Source organism: Salmo salar, chromosome ssa03 (assembly GCF_905237065.1).
Source record: "Salmo salar chromosome ssa03, Ssal_v3.1, whole genome shotgun sequence".
NCBI classification, from domain to species: Eukaryota; Metazoa; Chordata; class Actinopteri; order Salmoniformes; family Salmonidae; genus Salmo; species Salmo salar.
Genome location: NC_059444.1, coordinates 92,612,930 through 92,634,586, shown reverse-complemented (window position 1 = coordinate 92,634,586; position 21,657 = coordinate 92,612,930). Strand labels below are relative to the sequence as shown.

The window sequence follows — 21,657 nt, the reverse complement described above, 5'->3', positions numbered from 1 at the left end:
CATGAAGATATGTAATATAGTGTCTGATTGAATGAATAGAAGCTTCGCTAATCTGTTATTTTCTCTCTCTGCTCTCCGCTCTCTTTCTCTCGCCTCTATCCTCTCTCCTCTATTCTCTCTCTTTTTCTCTCTCTCTATGCTCTCTGTCTCTCCTCTGTCTCTGTCTGTCTGTCTGTCTGTCTGTCTGTCTGTCTGTCTGTCTGTCTGTCTGTCTGTCTGTCTGTCTGTCTGTCTGTCTGTCTGTCTGTCTGTCTGTCTATCCTCTCTCTCTCTCTTTCTCACTCTTTTCTCTCTCTCTCTCTCTCTCTCTCTCTCTCTCTCCCTCTCTCTCCCTGTAGTCATCAGTTCTGTGTGGACCTGTTGTCTCTCTGTAAGGAAGAGATTAAGAAATCCAAGGACACTCAGAAGCTCCGCTCCGCTATCGCTGTGTGAGTGGGGTTTCTTCTAACACACACACACAGACACACACACACACACACACACACACACACACACACACACACACACACACACACACACACACACACACACACACACACACAGACACACACACACACACAGACACACACACAGACACGACACTCATACTCCAAATACATCTCCACTGCATCTCACTTCTGATACAGTGTTAAAACATTTAGTCATAACACACAACCTGATATACACACTCTGCCCCTTGACCTCTCACCCTAACCCTACTCTCTCTCCCCTCCTGTAGGTTCTGTGGTCTGATCCAGTTCCAGGGAGAGGTCCGTAAGAAGGTTCTGTTTCAGCTGCTGCTGCTCCTCTGTCACCCCTTCCCTGTGGTGAGTTAGCTCGCTCTCTCTGCATCTCTGTCTCTTTCTCTGCCTGTCTCTCATCTATCTCTCTCTCGCTCTCTCTCTCTCTCTCTCTCTCTCTCTCTCTCTCTCTCTCTCTCTCTCTCCCTGTCTCCCTCTCTCTCTCTCATCTATCTCTCTCTCGCTCTCTCGCTCTCTCTCTCTCTCTCTCTCTCTCTCTCTCTCTCTCTCTCTCTCTCTCTCTCTCTCTCTCTCTCTCTCTCTCTCTCTCTCTCTCTTTCTCTCTCTCAATTTCAATGTATGGGGTTTTATTGGCATGGGAAACATATGTTAACATTGCCAAAGCAAGTGAAATGAATCATAGACAAAAGTGAAATAAACAATAAAAATGAACAGTAAACATTACACTCCAGTTCCAAAAGAATAAAGACATTTCAAACGTCTTTATACAGTGTTGTAATGATGTGCAAATAGTTAAAGTACAAAAACTGGTTGCCCTTTTCTTGTGGCAACAGGTCACAAATCTTGCTGCTGTGATGGCACACTGTGGTATTTCACCCAATAGATCACTTCCTTTTAGGTGGTTGTAGAATTTAGCGGGTATCGGCCTAATTCTGCTCTGCATGCATTATTTGGTGTTTTACGTTGTACACTGAGGATATTTTTGCAGAATTTTTCATGTTGTCTCAATTTGGTGTTTGTCCCATTTTGTGAATTCTTGGTTGGTGAGCGGACCCCAGACCTCACAACCATAAAGGGCAATGGGTTCTATAACTGATTCAAGTATTTTTAGCCAGATCCTAATTTGTATGTCGAATTTTATGTTCCCTTTGATGGCGTAGAAGACCCTTCTTGCCTTGTTTCTCGTTCACAGCTTTGTGGAAGTTACCGGTGGCACAATTTGTATTTGTGGTCCTGGCGACTGGACCTTTTTTGGAACACCACTATTTTGTCTTACTGAGATTTACTGTCAGGGCCCTGACAGAATCTGTGCAGAAGATCTAGGTGCTGCTGTAGGCCCTCCTTGGTTGAGGAAAGATGCACCAGATCATCAGCAAACAGACATTTGACTTCAGATTCTAGAAGGGTGAGGCCGGGTGCTGCAGACTGTTCTAGTACCCTCGCCAATTAGTTTATATTTATGTTGAAGAAGGTGGGGCTTAAGCTGCATCCTTGTCTCACCCCACGGCCCTGTGGAAAGAAATGTGTGTGTTTTTTGCCATAGTGAAGGCATAGACTCATGTTTTCTGGGTCTATGTTTTTGGTTGGATAGGTTTCTCAATTTCTTTCGTAGGTTTTTGCGTTCTTCATCAAACCATTCGTCATTGTTGTTAATTTTCTAAGGTCTTCTGCTTGACATGTTTAGATTTGATAGGGAAGCTAGGGAAGACCACAGCCAGCCAGGTGTAACTCTTTCTTTCTTTCTTTCTTTCTTTTTTCTTTCTTTCTCTCTCTCTGTACAGATCAGGAAGACCACAGCCAGCCAGGTGTACGAGATGCTGCTGACCTACGATGATGTCATCGACCCTGATGTGATGGATGATGTCATGACGTCGCTGAGTGACACCAACTGGTCAGTGAAATCAGAGACAGGAACTCAATTAGTCCGTAGCGCTGCGTTCCGATTCTCCCCCCTTCCCCAGGTGTGCATGTGCACACTCCCGGTCATTAAGTTAACAATGGTGTAAGCCCCTCTCAATCCTATGCTTTTAAATGCCGGAGAGGGACTGTACAAATGCACACTTTAGGAAAAGTGTGGAGAATTGGGATGCAGACCTTGGAACAGGTCTTTGGGTGCAGGGTTTTAAGGACAGACCCTGGAACAGGTCTTTGGGTGCAGGGTTTTAAGGACAGACCTTGGAACAGGTCTTTGGGTGCAGGGTTTTAAGGACAGACCTTGGAACAGGTCTTTGAGTGCAGGGTTTCAAGGACAGACCTTGGAGCAGGTCTTTGAGTGCAGGGTTTCAAGCACAGACCTTGGAACATGTCTTTGAGTGCAGGGTTTTAAGGACAGACCCTGGAACAGGTCTTTGAGTGCAGGGTTTTAAGGACAGACCTTGGAGCAGGTCTTTGAGTGCAGGGTTTAAAGGTCATGAACTAGAAAAGGTTTTAACAAGAGATGAGCAGTGGACAGACAGACTATTTTATCTCCTGCTGGGACTGCTGCTAATTTATTAAACTACTAAAGACCATTTCCAGAGAATGAGGCTTTTCCCTTTTCTACTAACTGCTCATTGGTCACAGTGTTTTCTAGAGGAGTCAGTCCTACTGTAGGGTCAGTCCTACTGTAGGGTCAGGCCTGCTCAGTCCTACTGTAGGGTCAGTCCTACTGTAGGGTCAGGCCTGCTCAGTCCTACTGTAGGGTCAGTCCTACTGTAGGGTCAGGCCTGCTCAGTCCTACTGTAGGGTCAGTCCTACTATAGGGTCAGGCCTGCTCAGTCCTACTGTAGGGTCAGTCCTACTGTAGGGTCAGGCCTGCTCAGTCCTACTGTAGGGTCAGTCCTACTGTAGGGTCAGGCCTGCTCAGTCCTACTGTAGGGTCAGTCCTACTGTAGGCTCAGGCCTGCTCAGTCCTACTGTAGGCTCAGTCCTACTGTAGGCTCAGGCCTGCTCAGTCCTACTGTAGGCTCAGGCCTGCTCACTCCTACTGTAGGCTCAGGCCTGCTCACTCCTACTGTAGGGTCAGTCCTACTGTAGGCTCAGTCCTACTGTAGGCTCAGGCCTGCTCAGTCCTACTGTAGGCTCAGGCCTGCTCAGTCCTACTGTAGGCTCAGGCCTGCTCAGTCCTACTGTAGGCTCAGGCCTGCTCATTCCTACTGTAGGGTCGGTCCTACTGTAGGGTCAGTCTGTCGTCTTCATGTTGTCTTCACATTATGTTGTCCTCTCTGTATCCTCTGGTTTTAGGGAGGAGGATGTCGTCACGGTGAGGACCCACAGAAACCAGCTCTGTGATTGGCTAGGAGTACAGAAGCCCCAGCTCGTTGCCACGGTAACCATTTTGAGAACTGCTAATCAAAAATGTTGGTGTATTTTTGCATGTGGATGGATGAATTAATCAATGATTGAATACTTTATTAGTCTAAAGGAAATAGATGTTTGGCCCTTATGTTGTAAGTCAGGTGCTGTTGCAGGTTGCAGAATAGCAGCCCATTCATATCAGGGTTGTAATATAAAGAGGGCTGTCTGTTTGTTAGTGAGGTTGACGATTCCTTATTAGACCCAGATGTTTGCCTTTCCTCTGCCTGCCAAACCTTGATTCACTTTACTGTGTAATTAGTCGAGAACGAGGTCTGCTCCGATAAGAGAGAACCTTTCATAGATATGACCTTCAACTATTTATCAGAGTAAGGACTTGATTTAGTTTGTCTATGAAAAGAAACGACAATATTATCCACTTTTAGCTCCTTGACACATGATTAACTTCAATATTGTACTTATTCTCCTTTTTCTTTTTTGTACGATGTTTTCTTCCATAGGGTCCTGTCCAGTAGGCGGCGGGAAACTATTCTCAGTAGGAACTGTAGCACAAGATCCTTCAGGATGGCATTCTGTGTGACACATCACAAAGTACAGCTGCACTTCTAAAAGGTCACAGCCTTCAGTGATGTTCCAAGACCCACACACTTTGCTACAGTACATTCTAATTGGTATGCTAGTATGGTCATGGAATGGATAGTAGTCTGGGTCCATTTGGGATTGAGCATTCCTCATCCGTCTGTCTGTCTTTCTGTGTCGTGTCTTTGAATGAGGATGTGGACTGCAAAAGTAAAAAATAGAACAAAAACAATCTGTCAATAAACAAACAGAAACCGTATCATGATTTTCCCGTTTCCAATTTATTCACTTTTTTTAGAGAGGAGAAGATTGAGAAACACTGTCATGACAGACTCAATACTCATCATTGATTAGGAAAAATGAGTTCAGTGATTATTAAACCGTTTTCTCCTAGTAAGGGCAGTGTGTGTGCTTGTGTCTAGGAGGAATGAAGGAGAGAGAGGAGAGAGACCAGGAATATAGGATGAGGAATGAAGGAGAGAGAGGAGAGAGACCAGGAATATAGGACGAGGAATGAAGGAGAGAGAGGAGAGAGACCAGGAATATAGGATGAGGAATGAAGGAGAGAGAGGAGGGAGACCAGGAATATAGGACGAGGAATGAAGGAGAGAGAGGAGAGAGACCAGGAATATAGGACGAGGAATGAAGGAGAGAGAGGAGGGAGACCAGGAATATAGGACGAGGAATGAAGGAGAGAGAGGAGGGAGACCAGGAATATAGGACGAGGAATGAAGGAGAGAGAGGAGAGAGACCAGGAATATAGGACGAGGAATGAAGGAGAGAGAGGAGGGAGACCAGGAATATAGGACGAGGAATGAAGGAGAGAGAGGAGGGAGACCAGGAATATAGGACGAGGAATGAAGGAGAGAGAGGAGGGAGACCAGGAATATAGGACGAGGAATGAAGGAGAGAGAGGAGAGAGACCAGGAATATAGGACGAGGAATGAAGGAGAGAGAGGAGGGAGACCAGGAATATAGGACGAGGAATGAAGGAGAGAGAGGAGGGAGACCAGGAATATAGGACGAGGAATGAAGGAGAGAGAGGAGAGAGACCAGGAATATAGGACGAGGAATGAAGGAGAGAGAGGAGGGAGACCAGGAATATAGGACGAGGAATGGATGAGAGAGACCAGGAATATAGGATGAGGAATGGAGAGAGGAGTGAGACTAGGACTATAGGACGAGGAATGAAGGAGGGAGACCAGGAATATAGGATGAGGAATGAATGATGAGGAATGAAGGAGAGAGAGGGAGAACAAGAATATAGGATGAGGAAGGGAGAGAGGAGGGAGACCAGTGTCGTGTCTTCGGCTATGCCGGATTAAGTGATATGACATGCTTTCTATAAAATAATTTCTCTGTAATTAATATTACCTGATTAAGCTAATCAGGTAAATAATTAATTAGAAAGTCGGGGCACCACGAAAGAATGTTTATAGAGCTGTTATCTTCCGAATAAACTCTTAAAGACCTGGTAATCTTTTACGTCAGTAGCAGTCAATATGTAATCCTCACCTTATTTAGTCTCATCTGAAAGTTGTAAATTCTTGGTTATCTTCACGAACAAGTTGAATCAGCAATCCAAAATTTGGTTTAATTATTTATTTACTAAATATCTAACTAATCACACAGAATTACATATACACAGAATGAATCATACATTAATGGACCTGGTGAACGGAGCCAATATAGCGGCTGGTTACACAAAGAAACGGGGGAGGGGGGTTTGAGTGAAAGAGCGGGAACACTGAGGAACAAAGGGAGAAGCTATGCTATCGTAAATACAGTATCTCTAGCATTCTAAATTACCGCCCATTTGAAAAAGGAGAATGCAATAAATATTTACTCTGAGCTGCGCTTCGGTAGATTGGTCGTCGATGGAAGGCCGGTTTGTCCAGCATGGATCTCTGGTGGTAGAATGGGTACTTGGTATTACCGTCGTCGTGTGGTAGAACAGGTACTCTGTCCATCCTCTCCTAGCCCACGTCTACAGTTGCTGCGCTAACGCGACGGCTAGGAGGTATCACTTCTTTAGTGAATAAGAGTTCAAAGTTCATATCAAGTTGCCATACTTTAAGCTCATGCTATATTCTGGCTGGTAAAGTCGAAATTCATCCTTCCGGCGTGTAGGTCGTCACCTTCACATTGATATTCAATGCTAATTTCGTTAGATTCTTGCTGAGGTTGGCTTCGTTCTGTAGGTGGTCTATGTCCTTCCTTGGAACAGCTTATTATCTGAGCCCTTTTAACCTGTTTGGGATAGGGGGCAGTATTTTCACTGACGGATAAAAAACGTACCCGATTTAATCTGGTTACTACTCTTGCCCAGAAACTAGAATATGCATATAATTAGTAGATTTGGATAGAAAACACTCTCTAAAGTTTCTAAAACTGTTTGAATGGTGTCTGTGAGTATAACAGAACTCATATGGCAGGCCAAAACCTGAGAAGATTCCATGCAGGAAGTGCCCCGCCTGACAATTTGTTGTCCTTCTGTTGCATCTCTATCGACATTACAGCATCTGTGCTGTTACGTGACACTTTCTAAGGCTTCCATTGGCTCTCTAAAGCGTTCAGAAAGCGTAATGACGTGTCTCCTGTCTCTGGGCAAAGTACAGCAGCAGAGTTTGTAAGCGGTCAGCCTGGGGACAGTGAGACTGAGCTGCGCGTTCACGAGACTTCTCAATTTTTTTATTTGTCTTTGAATGAATACAACGTTGTCCGGTTGGAATATTATCGCTATTTTACGAGAAAAATAGCATAAAAATTGATTTTAAACAGCGTTTGACATGCTTCTAAGTACGGTAATGGAATATTTTGAATTTTTTTGTCACGAAATGCGCTCGCGCGTTACTCTTCGGATAGTGACCTGAACACATGAACAAAACGGAGGTATTTGGATGTAACTATGGATTATTTGGAACCAAAACAACATTTGTTGTTGAAGTAGAAGTCCTGGGAGTGCATTCTGACGAAAAACAGCAAAGGTAATCAAATTTTTCTAATAGTAATTCTGAGTTTAGGTTGCCCCAAACTTGGAGGGTGTCAAATTAGCTAGCCTGTGATGGCCGAGCTATGTACTCAGAATATTGCAAAATGTGCTTTTGCCGAAAAGCTATTTTAAAATCTGTAGAGTCAAGAGAGAGGGAAGGGAGAAAGGTATTTATGGGGGGGTCATAAACCTCACCCACAGGCCAACGTCATGACACCAGGAATATAGGACGAGGAATGAATGAGAGAGAGGAGGGAGAACAAGAATATATGACAAGGAATGAAGGAGAGAGAGTAGATCCTAATAAAAAGAGACAGTCTTTCAGCAGCCTTGCATTTCTGAGATAGCAGGGTGAGAGGGAATTTGCCCGTCAGCACATTTGATAGTGAGAATCTCTTCTCCCCCCCCATCCCTTCTCTCCCACCCTGTCCCCTCTCTTCTGACATGCTACACATTCCGTAGTAGAGCAGTGATAATACCCCTTAAATACCCATTAAATCTGTACCTTATGTCATCCAATCTGAGCATGGCCAGCTGTAGACATGGAAGAGTTTTCCCTCTGTGCTTCTAGTTTCAACTGACAGGGACATGGAGGAGTTTTCCCTCTGTGCTTCTAGTTTCAACTGACAGGGACATGGAGGAGTTTTCCCTCTGTGCTTCTAGTTTCAACTGACAGGGACATGGAGGAGTTTTCCCTCTGTGCTTCTAGTTTCAACTGACAGGGACATGGAAGAGTTTTCCCTCTGTGCTTCTAGTTTCAACTGACAGGGACATGGAGGAGTTTTCCCTCTGTGCTTCTAGTTTCAACTGACAGGGACATGGAAGAGCATGTGCACCACTAGCAAACGCAACAGCAGTTACTTGTTGTGACAGGCTGCTCGTTGTTGTTTTTCCCAGGTTATCCATCCATCAACAAATCAGGCTGTGTTGTAGTGTGTGAAAGTCATTTAGAGGAGGGGGGTGAGTGGCTTTGACATTCATTCAGTCCATATCTTGTATCTGCTGTGTTTTTGTCATTCAGTATCTAGTTACTTGTCGTGACAGGCTGCTAGTTGTTGTGTCTTTGAACGCTGTCTGTCCTTGTACGTAGCAATACAACAAACAGAATGTTCAGTGTTGACGTTGTGGGCGGTGGACAATGACCATTGTTGTTTCAGATTCTTTTCATTCATTTCTTTGCTTGTATTTGGGTTTTAGGACATTTGTAAAAATATATATATATATTTCAAATGATAGTTATACCCAAAATTCAGCTTATTTTTTTGTTACTTTCAGCCGTGAACACATCTCCTAGTAGAGGGTTTATTAGAAGCCTCATGTATTTGAGTTGTCCAGCCTGCCTCCATTCCTCTTCGTGACGGGAAATCATTAATCATTAACCAGTGAGTTGTTTACCCTCAGACAGCCACTAAAGCAGTAGTAATTTGTCTTTCATTGTCAGTTTGGGCTCCATGCCTGTTTGCCCTGGTTAATTACGTCCTCTCTGCTTGGCCTGTAGAGGTCAGAGGTTAGACGGGATGACCTGTGACCTTCCTCTGGCCCCTCTGAGTAGTGTCAAGGGGGGTCTATGCTTGGTAGAACGTCAACGTCCTAAGCCTTCAATATATCCAGTGGTAAGGATAATTGTCAGCTGTGGGTATGGTACAGCTGGGCTAGAAGTCATATTTGGAAGTTGTCCACCCCTTCACTGTGTGTGTGTGTGTGTGTGTGTGTGTGTGTGTGTGGGGGGGCGTGTCGTGCGTGCGTGCGTGCGTGCGTGCGTGCGTGCGTGCGTGCGTGCGTGCGTGCGTGCGTGCGTGCGTGCGTGCGTGCGTGCGTGCGTGCGTGCGTGCGTGCGTGCGTGCGTGCGTGCGTGCGTGCGTGCGTGCGTGCGTGCGTGCGGTGTGGAGCAGTTGTGTGTGTGTGTGTTCCTGTACAGCTCTACTTTCCCTGGGCTCAGCCATTCTCTCCCCAGCTGACTGTTCAGCTGTCACTAGCACTTGTCCTCTAACGAACTGTTGTCACAACACACACACACACACACACACACACACACTAATGCTCCACAACACACACATACACTACTGCTCCCCCCCCCCCCACACACACACACACACACTACTGCCTAAACCCTAATGGTTACACATGGACACAACACCACCCACAGTGGTGTAAAGTACTTAAGTAAAAATACTTTAAAGTACTACTTAAGTAATTTTGGGGGGAATCTGTACTTTACTTTACTATTTATATTTTTGACAACTTTTACTTCACTACATTCCTAAAGAAAATAAGGTACTTTTTACTCCCTACATTTTTTTCTGACACCCAAAAGTACTCCTTACATTTTGAATGCTTTGCAGGACAGGAAAATGGTATAATTCACATACTTATCAAGAGAACATCCCTGGTCATCTCTACTGCCTCTGATCTGGCGGACTCACTAAACACACATGCTTAGTTTGTAAATGATGTTGTGCCCCTGGCTATCAGTAATAAAAAGAACATGGTGTCGTCTGGTTTGTTAATATAAGGAATATGAAATTATTTATACTTTTTACTTTTGATACTTAAGTATATGTAAAACCAAATACTTTTAGACTTTTACTAAAGTAGTATTTTACTGGGTGACTTTCACTTTTACTTGAGTCACTTTCTGTTAAGGTGTCTTTACTTTTACTCAGGTATGACAATTAGATACTTTTTCCAACACTGACCACACACTACTGCCCTAATGATTATACATGGATACCCCCCCCCCAAACACACACACTATGAGTTCAAATTAGGCTCAGGGAAGTGTGCCTGGACTGTCAGAGGGTGTGTCTGTGTGCCTGGACTGTCAGAGGGTTTGTTTTTTGTGTCTGGACTGTCAGAGGGTTTGTTTTTTGTGTCTGGACTGTCAGAGGGTTTGTTTTTTGTGTCTGGACTGTCAGAGGGTTTGTTTTTTGTGTCTGGACTGTCAGAGGGTGTATTTTTTGTGTCTGGACTGTCAGAGGGTGTATTTTTTGTGTCTGGACTGTCAGAGGGTGTGTCTGAGTGTCTGGACTGTCAGAGGTGTGTGTGTGTGTTTATGTTGGGGTCAGGATGGTTTGTGTGAGACCCAACCCCTCCCTCACCCCTCCCTCCTCACCCCTGCACCCCTCTGAATCGATCTATCACCCCCGTCCCAGAGCTAGCAGCTCACATCCTTTCCTGTATAAAACCCCGTGTCCTCTGTCCTCTACTTCCTTCTCATCCATCACCTCATCCTTTATCCCTGTCATTTAGACACACATTCCATCACACCACCATCACGCTCTTCACTCATCCTACCAAGGCTGATGGTCATTGTGGCGTTCCACGATACTCTTAAGATGTGTGTGTCGTCAGCATCATGTCTCAGAAACGTGTGTTGTTTCTCCTGAAGGCTATGATGGCATGCCCTTGTCCCCTTTGTCGCCCATGTCTCACCCCTGCTCTCCCCTCACCTCTTCCTCCCGTCTCCCCTTGTCCCCCCTCTTCCTACCCCTGCCCCCCTGTTTCATCCCTTCCCCCCCGTCTCCCCTTGTCCCCCCCTCTTCCTACCCCTGCCCCCCTGTTTCATCCCTTCCCCCCGTCTCCCCTTGTCCCCCCTCTTCCTACCCCTGCCCCCCCTGTTTCATCCCTTCCCCGTCTCCCCTTGTCCCCCCTCTTCCTACCCCTGCCCCCCTGTTTCATCCCTTCCCCCCGTCTCCCCTTGTCCCCCCTCTTCCTACCCCTGCCCCCCCTGTTTCATCCCTTCCCCCGTCTCCCCTTGTCCCCCCTCTTCCTACCCCTGCCCCCCCTGTTTCATCCCTTCCCCCCGTCTCCCCTTGTCCCCCTTCTTCCTACCCCTGCCCCCCCTGTTTCATCCCTTCCCCCGTCTCCCCTTGTCCCCCTTCTTCCTACCCCTGCCCCCCCTGTTTCATCCCTTCCCCCGTCTCCCCTTGTCCCCCCTCTTCCTACCCCTGTCATCTATATGTCTAATGTCTGTATTTATATGGTTATATGCAGAATGCGTCTCCTCTCTCTGAAAGTCGTGACATAGGGCCAGGGGTCGGCGCGGGGGGGGGTGTCAGTCTGGTTGCTATGACGACGTCCCGCGGTGACACAAAGCTCATTGGACTGTGCAAACAGCCGATCCCGATCCAGGGTCTCACCCTGACACTGAGTGAAGGAGTCTGGGGGGGAAAAACAGTGCTCTCCCTTGGTTACGGGGTCCTTAGTTACAGTCAGACAACAGGGTTGTGATTAATGATAGGATGCATTGAACTCACACACAAACACAAAGCATTCGAACCCCGTTATGATAATATACAGCTATTGTTATTTTAATTTGGTCACTTTCAGTTCCGTTTTTCCACCATGTATTGTCTCAGTCAATGTAACGGTGATGATGAGTATGAGAGAAAGTTACCAAAAACTCAGAGATACAGGAAGAGAGAGATGTGGGAGGAGGGATGAAACAGCCAGGGGAGACTGAGCTGGCCAGTTGGAAGGAGTGGGATGAATTTGAAACCAAAGCTCGACCCATACACAGTCCAAAACTGAGAGTGTATGGTTTACACGGTTCATGACCAGGCCACTGAATGACATCTGATGCTTTTGTAGACTGTAACCGTATTACAGAGAGACTTCTGCTATTTCATTTTTAATTTTACATTTTTATTTAACCTAGGCAAGTCAGTTAAGAACAAATGATTATTTACAATGCTGGCCTACCGGGGAACAGTGGGTTAACTGCTGTCACGCCCTGATCTTAGAGAGCCTTTTTTATTCTCTATTTTGGTAGGTCAGGGTGTGACTTGGGTGGGCAAATCTATGTTTTGTATTTCTATGTTGGCCTGATATGGTTCTAACCAGAGGCAGCTGTCATTCGTTGTCTCTGATTGGGGATCATATTTAGGCAGCCTTTTCCCACTGGGTTTTTGTGGGATCTTGTTTTTGTTAGTTACTGTGTAGCCTGCAGAACTTTCCGTTCGTTCTTGTATTTTGTTGTTTTGACGGTGTTCATTCTTAATAAAGGAAAAATGTTCGCCTACCATGCTGCACCTTGGTCCATTCCTTCAGACGAGCGTAACAGAAGATCCCACCACCAAAGGACCAAGCAGCGTGGCCAGGAGGAGCAGGGATCCTGAGCCCGGGAGAAAAGGGAGTGGAGAACATCATGGACATGGGAGGAGGTTATGGCAGGGGATAAGACCATGGAAGCAGGCGGAGGCAGCGAGAGAGGAACGGCGACGAGACCAGGAATCAAGGAGACGACGGAAACCCGAGAGGCAGCCTCAAAAAAACATTTTGGGGGGGCATACGGGGTGGCGAGCGGAGCAAAGATGGGAACAAGAACCAACTCCCTGTAATTACGATGAGGAGTTGGTCACGGTTCAGATACCATGCTTTGCGGAGATACGCAATATGTCTCCTTTGCGCATCCACAGCCCGGTGCATTCTGTGCCAGCTCCTCGCACTTGCCGTGCGAAAGTGAGCATCCAGCCAGGACGGGTTGTGCTGGCTCAGCGCTCCTGGTCTTCAGTACGTCTCCTCTGTCCAGGATATCCTGCGCCGGCTCTACGCACTGTGTCGCAAGTGCGCCTTCACAGCCCAGTGTGTCCTGTGCCAGCGCCCCGCACTTGCCGGGCTAAAGTGAGCATCCAGCCAGGACGGGTTGTGCCAACTCTACGCTCCAGACCTCCAGTGCGCCTCCACGGCCCAGTATATCCTGTGCCAGCTCCGCGCACCCAGTCTCCAGTGCGTCTCCCCAGCCCGGTACGACCTGTGCCTGCTCCACGCACCCGGCCTCCAGTGCGTCTCTCCAGCCTGGTACGCCCTGTGCCTGCTCCACGCACCCAGCCTCCAGTGATGATCCATGGCACGAGGCTTCCAGTGGTGATCCATGGCACGAAGCCTCCAGTGATGATCCATGGCCCGAAGCCTCCAGTGATGATCCATGGCACGAAGCCTGCAGTGATGATCCATGGCACGAAGCCTCCAGTGGTGATCCATGGCACGAAGCCTCCAGTGATGATCCATGGCCCGAAGCCTCCAGTGATGATCCATGGCTCGAAGCCTCCACTGATGATCCATGGCCCGAAGCCTCCAGTGATGATCCATGGCCCGGAGCCTCCAGTGACGATCCATGGCTCGGAGCCTCCAGCGACGGTCTGCAATCCAGAGCCTCCAGCGACGGTCGGCAGTCCAGAGCCTCCAGCGACGGTCGGCAGTCCAGAGCCTCCAGCGGGGGTTCCCAGTCCAGAGCCTCCGGCGACAATCTACGGTCCGGTTCCTCCGGCGACGATCTACGGTCCGGTTCCTCCGGCGACGATCCACGGTCCGGAGCCTCCGGCGACGATCCACGGTCCGGAGCCTCCGGCGACGATCCACGGTCCGGAGCCTCCGGCGACGATCCACGGTCCGGTTCCACGGAAGTGGGGGGAGCCTCAAGCGGAGCGGGGTCTGCGTCCCGCACCGGAGCCTCCACCAAGAGGAGATGCCCACCCGGCCCCTCCCCTATAGGTTCAGGTTTGCGGCCAGAGTCCGCACCTTTGGGGGGGGGGTACTGTCACACCCTGACCTTAGAGAGCCTTTTTTATTCTCTATTTTGGTAGGTCAGGGTGTGACTTGGGTGGGCAAATCTATGTTTTGTATTTCTATGTTGGCCTGATATGGTTCCCAATCAGAGGCAGCTGTCATTCGTTGTTTCTGATTGGGGATCATATTTAGGCAGCCTTTTCCCACTGGGTTTTTGTGGGATCTTGCTTTTGTTAGTTACTGTGTAGCCTGCAGAACTTTATGTTCGTTCTTGTATTTTGTTGTTTTGACGGTGTTCATTTTTAATAAAGGAAAAATGTTCGCCTACCACGCTGCACCTTGGTCCATTCCTTCAGACAAGCATGACAACTGCCTTGTTCAGGGGCAGGACAGCAGATTTTTACCTTGTCAGCTCGGGGATTTGATCCAGCAAACTTTCACTGATTGAGTTCTGTATCAGACTTTTAGACCGGTAGTTTGAATATTCAAAGTGTGTATTTCATTTTTTAAATTTTAATTGGTGGGTCAACTCTGATCGCCTGCCGCCGTGAAAAAAAGTAACGTTTCTTTTTAATGCATTTTTTCTTCAAAAGGAGGGTAAACTGTGTTTACTTCTATTAACCTTCTACTGAACTGTTCCTCTCTGAATGGCAGTGAGTTAAGGCTGAACTTCAAGACAGACGCACCATCCAAACCTGAATATAATACACAGACCAACAATAGACCAACCAATCACAAAGCCATGGTGACATCATGAGAAAGTTGTTGTCCTTTTTGACAGGGCCTACGGTTGCCATGGAGCTGCTGCTGCCTAAACGGAACTGCAGCAGATTCTGGTAAATGAAGGAGGTCAGTGTGGTGGAGGAGGTCAGTGTGGTGGAGGAGGTCAGTGTGGTGGAGTAGGGGTGTGAGTAAATAAAAGTGCTATTTGCAGCCCTGACATTGACAACTTCCTCTTGTTGGAGCCATACATCTCTGTTATTAGTCCTGCAGAGGACCCAGACAGAGCCTTCAATAGCAGACACACACACACACACACACACACACACACACATTGCTTTAGAAGGATCAGGACCCCTCTTGTCTTTCCTTCTCTGTCAGAGTGTTTGGAGAATGGCCCCTCCCCTGGGATGGGATGCCATTTACTTTGTCCAAATTAAGTTCCAACTGTAATGCTGAGTGTTCACCACAATATAACAGCCTGCTCATACAGTGCCTTGCAAAAGTATTCACCCCCCTTGGAATTTTTCCTATTTTGTTGCATTACAACCTGTAATTTAAATGGATTTTATTTGGATTTCATGGAATGGACATACACAAAATAGTACAAATTGGTGAAGTGAAATGAAAAAAATAACTTGTTTTAAAAATCTGAGGGAAAAAAATATGGAAAAGGGGTGTGTGCATATGTATTCACCCCCTTTGCTATGAAGCGCCTAAATAAGATCTGGTGCAGCCAAATACCTTCAGAAGTCACATAATTAGTTAAATAAAGTCCACCTGTGTGCAATCTAAGTGTCACATGATCTGTCACATGATCTCAGTATATATACGCCTGTTCTGAAAGGCCCCAGAGTCTGCAACACCACTAAGCAAGGGGCACCACTAAGCAAGGGGCACCACCAAGCGAGTGGCACCATGAAGACCAATGAGCTCTCCAAACAGGTCGAGGACAAAGTTGTGGAGAGGTACAGATCAGGGTTGGGTTATAAAAAAATATCAAAAACTTTGAACATCCCACGGAGCACCATTAAATCCATTACTAAAAAAGGAAAGAATATGGCACCACAACAAACCTGCCAAGAAAGAGCCGCCCACCAAAACTCATGGACCATGCAAGAGAGGGAACAAAGAGACCAAAGATAAACCTGAAGGAGCTGCAAAGCTCCACAGCGGAGATTGGACTATCTGTCCATAGGACCACTTTAAGCCGTACACTCCACAGAGCTGGGCTTTACGAAAGAGTGGCCAGAAAAAACGTGAAACGCTCAAGTTTTCAGGTTTTTTGTCTTATTTCTTGTTTGTTTCACAAGAAAAAATATTTTGCATCTTCAAAGTGGTAGGCATGTTGTGTCAATCAAATGATACAAACAACCAAAAAATATATTTTAATTCCAGGTTGTAAGGCAACAAAATAGGAAAAATGCCAAGGGGGTGAATACTTTCGCAAGCTATAATTTCCCTATAAACAATGGCTTGACTTACTTGTGATATTACCCTAATAAAGTTGAACTTTTGTGAAGGTTTGTTGTGACTATTATTAAGCTTTAGCTACTGACTCTGACATTTGAACTTGAGGTGAGGAAGAATGTTCCAGGCCTACCAGAGCTACTCCTATAATATAACAAAATATAATGCATGTCTTTATACAACATATTCTGATTGAAAATTAACAAATTAACCTCCTTCTGTAAGGTAATATCTGTATATCAGATGCAGTAGCTTTCTCATATGAAGAAATGCATGTTGGATTAACCTCCTGTAAGTCTCTCTGTATAGCAGACGCAGTAGCCATCTATTATAAAGAAATACATGTTGGATTAACCTCCTGTAAGGTAATATCTGTATAGCAGATGCAGTAGCCATCTATTATAAAGAAATACATGTTGAATTAACCTCCTGTAAGTCTATCTGTATAGCAGACGCAGTAGCCATCTATTATAAAGAAATACATGTCGGGATTGTAACATGGCACCGGCATATCTCTCTCTCTCTTTCCATATCTTTGGGGCCTAAGCTTCACTTCCTTTATATCGGCTATATGTTTTTTATATTAATATCATACAGTGGATATCTAAGCCTATAGGTCTATGTACGCAATGCCCTGATGCATTTAGTGTTCAACTCTCCAACAGCTGAACCATTTGTTGTTTTAGGAAAGTAGCCTAAAAAAAACGATTATAAAATTGCTATAAAGTTTTGCATATTCGTCAAACACAAGCAAGTGTTTTTGTAATCTGTTATAGACTGTTTTTAAAGACATGCAAATGGCTCAACAGAATCAAACAAAACTGTTTTAAACCTTCTGAACAGGCTATATTGCAGCAATTACCAACAAAGGCAAGTGCCTACCATACCCAACACATGACAGCAACAGGCTAATGTTATGTATTTTACAACAGACCTACTAATGACCCGACTTCATCTAAATATGGAGCACACAGTTAAAAAGACAGACCTAATTTAATTTAGCCAATGAAAATGTCTCAACAGAATTAAACTAAACTGGTTTTGCGTATCTAAAGAACTGGGCTCATTTGGCCAATATCATTGATGGAGCTGGCTGCGCCAAGTTGGAGCTGAATCCATATGGATGTCCTGTACATTTCTCAAATATCTGTTAAATTAACATCTTCCCAGTCACAATGTCTGGCGCCAAATGTTCCTAAAAGAAACCCTTAAATGTGCATATTGAAAATCTGTCGCCAATTAGATGGAAACATATAGACCCCCTAAAGACTCTGACAGGTGGACTAGTCCAGTGTCATTGTGATTATACCTGCCCATCATGGATCACCAGCAACCCCAAACATCTAAAGAATAAGCTATAGACTAGGGTTAAATATTTTCACGGTATTCTACAAATGTACCATCTCGAGAACAATCACTTTTCTCCCAGGTAACCCGGTATTTCCCATCCAAATCAGAAGTGTCATTCTAAAGCATATTAATATGTCTGGATTTGATTGGAGCTTTGATCAACATGAACATTCTAACCTGATGCTACCTGAGCCTGATTCTATCTGAACCTGATGCTACCTGAACCTGATTCTACCTGAGCCTGATTCTACCTGAACCTGATTCTACCTGAACCTGATGCTACCTGAGCCTGATGCTACCTGAGCCTGATGCTACCTGAGCCTGATTCTACCTGAGCCTGATGCTACTTGAGAATGATGCTACCTGAACCTGATGCTACCTGAACCTGATTCTACCTGAGCCTGACGCTATCTGAACCTGATGCTACCTGAGCCTGATGCTACCTGAGCCTGATTCTACCTGAGCCTGATGCTACCTGAGCCTGATTCTACCTGAGCCTGATGCTACCTGAACCTGATGCTACCTGAGCCTGATTCTACCTGAGCCTGATTCTACCTGAGCCTGATGCTATCTGAACCTGATGCTACCTGAACCTGATTCTACCTGAGCCTGATTCTACCTGAGCCTGATGCTACCTGAGCCTGATGCTACCTGAGGCTGATGCTACCTGAGGCTGATTCTACCTGAGCCTGATTCTACATGAGCCTGATTCTACCTGAGCCTGATGCTACCTGAACCTGATGCTACCTGAGCCTGATTCTACCTGAGCCTGATGCTACCTGAACCTGATTCTACCTGAGCCTGATTCTACCTGAGCCTGATTCTACCTGAGCCATACATTAAAGACATATAATGAGCCCCCCCAAAAAAATAAAATAAATAAAATGATTGTGCCTTTAAGAACTACAGAAAAACAGAAACACCTATAAAACCAACAGCCAGATGGAGATACACTACCGGTCAAAAGTTTGGACACAGCTACTCATTAAAACGTTTTTCTTTATTTTTACTATTTTCTACATTGTAGAATAATAGTGACGACATCAAAACTATGAAATAACACATATGGAATCATGTAGTAACCAAGAATAGTGTCATATGTGTGAACATATGTGGAAACTCTTTCAAGACTGTTGGAAAAGCATTCCTCATGAAGGGTCGCTACAGTTATTGTTTTTGGTGGTTGTGAACATTATTTTAAGTTAATTATATGAAGGAGGAAAGAGAGAGAGGTGGGTGGGGGGAGAGGAGATGGGAAGGGGGAGGAAGAAAGGGAGAGTGGGCGGAAGAGATGGAGAGGGGGAGGAGGAGAGGGGGTAGGGGGTAGGGGATGAAGAGAGGGTGAGGGAGATGGGAAGATGGGGATGAAGAGAGGGGGTAGGGGGGGAGAGAGATGGAGGGAGATGGGGAGGAAGAGAGGGGTAGGGGGAGAGAGCTGGAGGGAAATGGGGAGGAAGAGAGGGGTAGGGGATGAAGAGAGGTGAGGGAGATGGGGGAAGAGAGGTGGGGATGAAGAGAGGGGTGGGGGAGAGATGGAGGGAGATGGGGATGAAGAGAGGGGTTGGGGGAGAGAGATGGAGGGAGATGGGGAGGAAGAGAGGGGTTGGGGGAGAGAGATGGAGGGAGATGGGGAGGAAGAGAGGGGTAGGGGGGAGAGAGATGGAGGGAGATGGGGAGGAAGAGAGGGGTAGGGGGAGAGAGATGGAGGGAGATGGGGAGGAAGAGAGGGGTAGGGGGGAGAGAGATGGAGGGAGATGGGGAGGAAGAGAGGGGTAGGGGGGAGAGAGATGGAGGGAGATGGGGAGGACGAGAGGGGTAGGGGGGAGAGAGATGGAGGGAGATGGGGAGGAAGAGAGGGGTAGGGGGGAGAGAGATGGAGGGAGATGGGGAGGAAGAGAGGGGTAGGGGGGAGAGAGATGGAGGGAGATGGGGAGGAAGAGAGGGGGTAGGGGGGAGAGAGATGGAGGGAGATGGGGAGGAAGAGAGGGGTAGGGGGGAGAGAGATGGAGGGAGATGGGGAGGAAGAGAGGGGTAGGGGGGAGAGAGATGGAGGGAGATGGGGAGGAAGAGAGGGGTAGGGGGGAGAGAGATGGAGGGAGATGGGGAGGAAGAGAGGGGTAGGGGGAGAGAGATGGAGGGAGATGGGGAGGAAGAGAGGGGTAGGGGGAGAGAGATGGAGGGAGATGGGGAGGAAGAGAGGGGTAGGGGGAGAGAGATGGAGGGAGATGGGGAGGAAGAGAGGGGTAGGGGGAGAGAGATGGAGGGAGATGGGGAGGAAGAGAGGGGTAGGGGGAGAGAGATGGAGGGAGATGGGGAGGAAGAGAGGGGTAGGGGGAGAGAGATGGAGGGAGATGGGGAGGAAGAGAGGGGTAGGGGGAGAGAGATGGAGGGAGATGGGGAGGAAGAGAGGGGTAGGGGGAGAGAGATGGAGGGAGATGGGGAGGAAGAGAGGGGTAGGGGGGAGAGAGATGGAGGGAGATGGGGAGGAAGAGAGGGGTAGGGGGAGAGAGATGGAGGGAGATGGGGAGGAAGAGAGGGGTAGGGGGAGAGAGATGGAGGGAGATGGGGAGGAAGAGAGGGGTAGGGGGGAGAGAGATGGAGGGAGATGGGGAGGACGAGAGGGGTAGGGGGGAGAGAGATGGAGGGAGATGGGGAGGAAGAGAGGGGTAGGGGGAGAGAGATGGAGGGAGATGGGGAGGAAGAGAGGGGTAGGGGGGAGAGAGATGGAGGGAGATGGGGAGGAAGAGAGGGGTAGGGGGAGAGAGATGGAGGGAGATGGGGAGGAAGAGAGGGGTAGGGGGAGAGAGATGGAGGGAGATGGGGAGGAAGAGAGGGGTAGGGGGAGAGAGATGGAGGGAGATGGGGAGGAAGAGAGGGGTAGGGGGGAGAGAGATGGAGGGAGATGGGGAGGAAGAGAGGGGTAGGGGGAGAGAGATGGAGGGAGATGGGGAGGAAGAGAGGGGTAGGGGGAGAGAGATGGAGGGAGATGGGGAGGAAGAGAGGGGTAGGGGGAGACGGGGAAGGAAAAAGAGGAAAGGAGAGAAGGGAACCTCGTATTACCACAAAACCACATCCCTTTTCATAGACAGACAGTCACAGGACAGGAGCCATTGGTAATATCAAGGAAGCCAACCACAACAGTTGGATGACAGTTGGTTGATTGAGATATTACTGGTAGCTGTAGCCTACAATCAGAGCTCAATGGTAATATAACATTAAGTTCAAAGGATGTCAACAGATTGAAGAAACATATCTATTTTTTACAGGGATAACTTAGCATAACGTCTGGGACAATTTCTTTGAAGTATTACTGGCAAATGTGCGTGTCACCCTTTGAAGTCTTTGGGTTCAGTGTAATTTGGCCGTTCCAGTGTTTTGACTGCAGCGTAATCCCAACGGTACCTGACACACACACGCACGCACGCACGGTACCTGTCAGCCAGAGTAAAACCTGAGTAATAATGATCTTATGAGGGCTGATTCCCTGAGATCAAGAGGGGCTTCACACACACACACACACACACACACACACCGCCCCGTTCCACAGTTGAAACATGGAGCAGACTCACACACCGCCCCGTTCCACAGTTGAAACATGGAGCAGACACACACACCGCCCCGTTCCACAGTTGAAACATGGAGCAGACACACACACCGCCCCGTTCCACAGTTGAAACATGGAGCAGACTCACACACCGCCCCGTTCCACAGTTGAAACATGGAGCAGACTCACACACCGCCCCGTTCCACAGTTCAAATAAAATGTTAGTATTTTTTTTATATTTTTTATATAGCCCTTCGTACATCAGCTGATATCTCAAAGTGCTGTACAGAAACCCAGCCTAAAACCCCAAACAGCAAGCAATGCATGTGAAAGAAGCACGGTGGCTAGGAAAAACTCCCTAGGAAAAACTCCCTAGAAAGGCCAAAACCTAGGAAGAAACCTAGAGAGGAACCCGGCTATGAGGGGTGGCCAGTCCTCTTCTGGCTGTGCCGGGTGGATATTATAACAGAACATGGTCAAGATGTTAAAATGTTCATAAATGACCAGCATGGTCAAATAATAATAATCATAGTAGTTGTCGAGGGTGCAACAAGCACGTCCGTTGAACAGGTCAGGGTTCCATAGCCGCAGGCAGAACAGTTGAAACTGGAGCAGCAGCACGGCCAGGTGGACTGGGGACAGCAAGGAGTCATCATGCCAGGTAGTCCTGAGGCATGGTCCTAGGGCTCAGGTCCTCCGAGAGAAAGAAAGAAAGAGAGAAAGAGAGAATTAGAGAGAGC

General features: G+C 47.2%; 1 protein-coding gene across 2 annotated transcripts in view; it reads left to right on the top strand.

The window, feature by feature from the left end:
* The window catches only part of tbcd (tubulin-specific chaperone d), a 102,240-nt gene extending 97,647 nt beyond the window's left edge, over positions 1-4,593 (top strand). For both annotated transcript variants that reach the window (NM_001140546.1, XM_045714259.1), the window contains 5 exons: positions 339-428; positions 719-806; positions 2,243-2,352; positions 3,684-3,768; positions 4,256-4,593. In NM_001140546.1, the coding sequence (NP_001134018.1) occupies positions 339-428; positions 719-806; positions 2,243-2,352; positions 3,684-3,768; positions 4,256-4,270 (388 nt within the window). In that variant the 3' untranslated portion in view covers positions 4,271-4,593. The remainder of the gene's footprint in view (positions 1-338; positions 429-718; positions 807-2,242; positions 2,353-3,683; positions 3,769-4,255) is intronic.
* Positions 4,594-21,657: the final 17,064 nt, after the last annotated feature.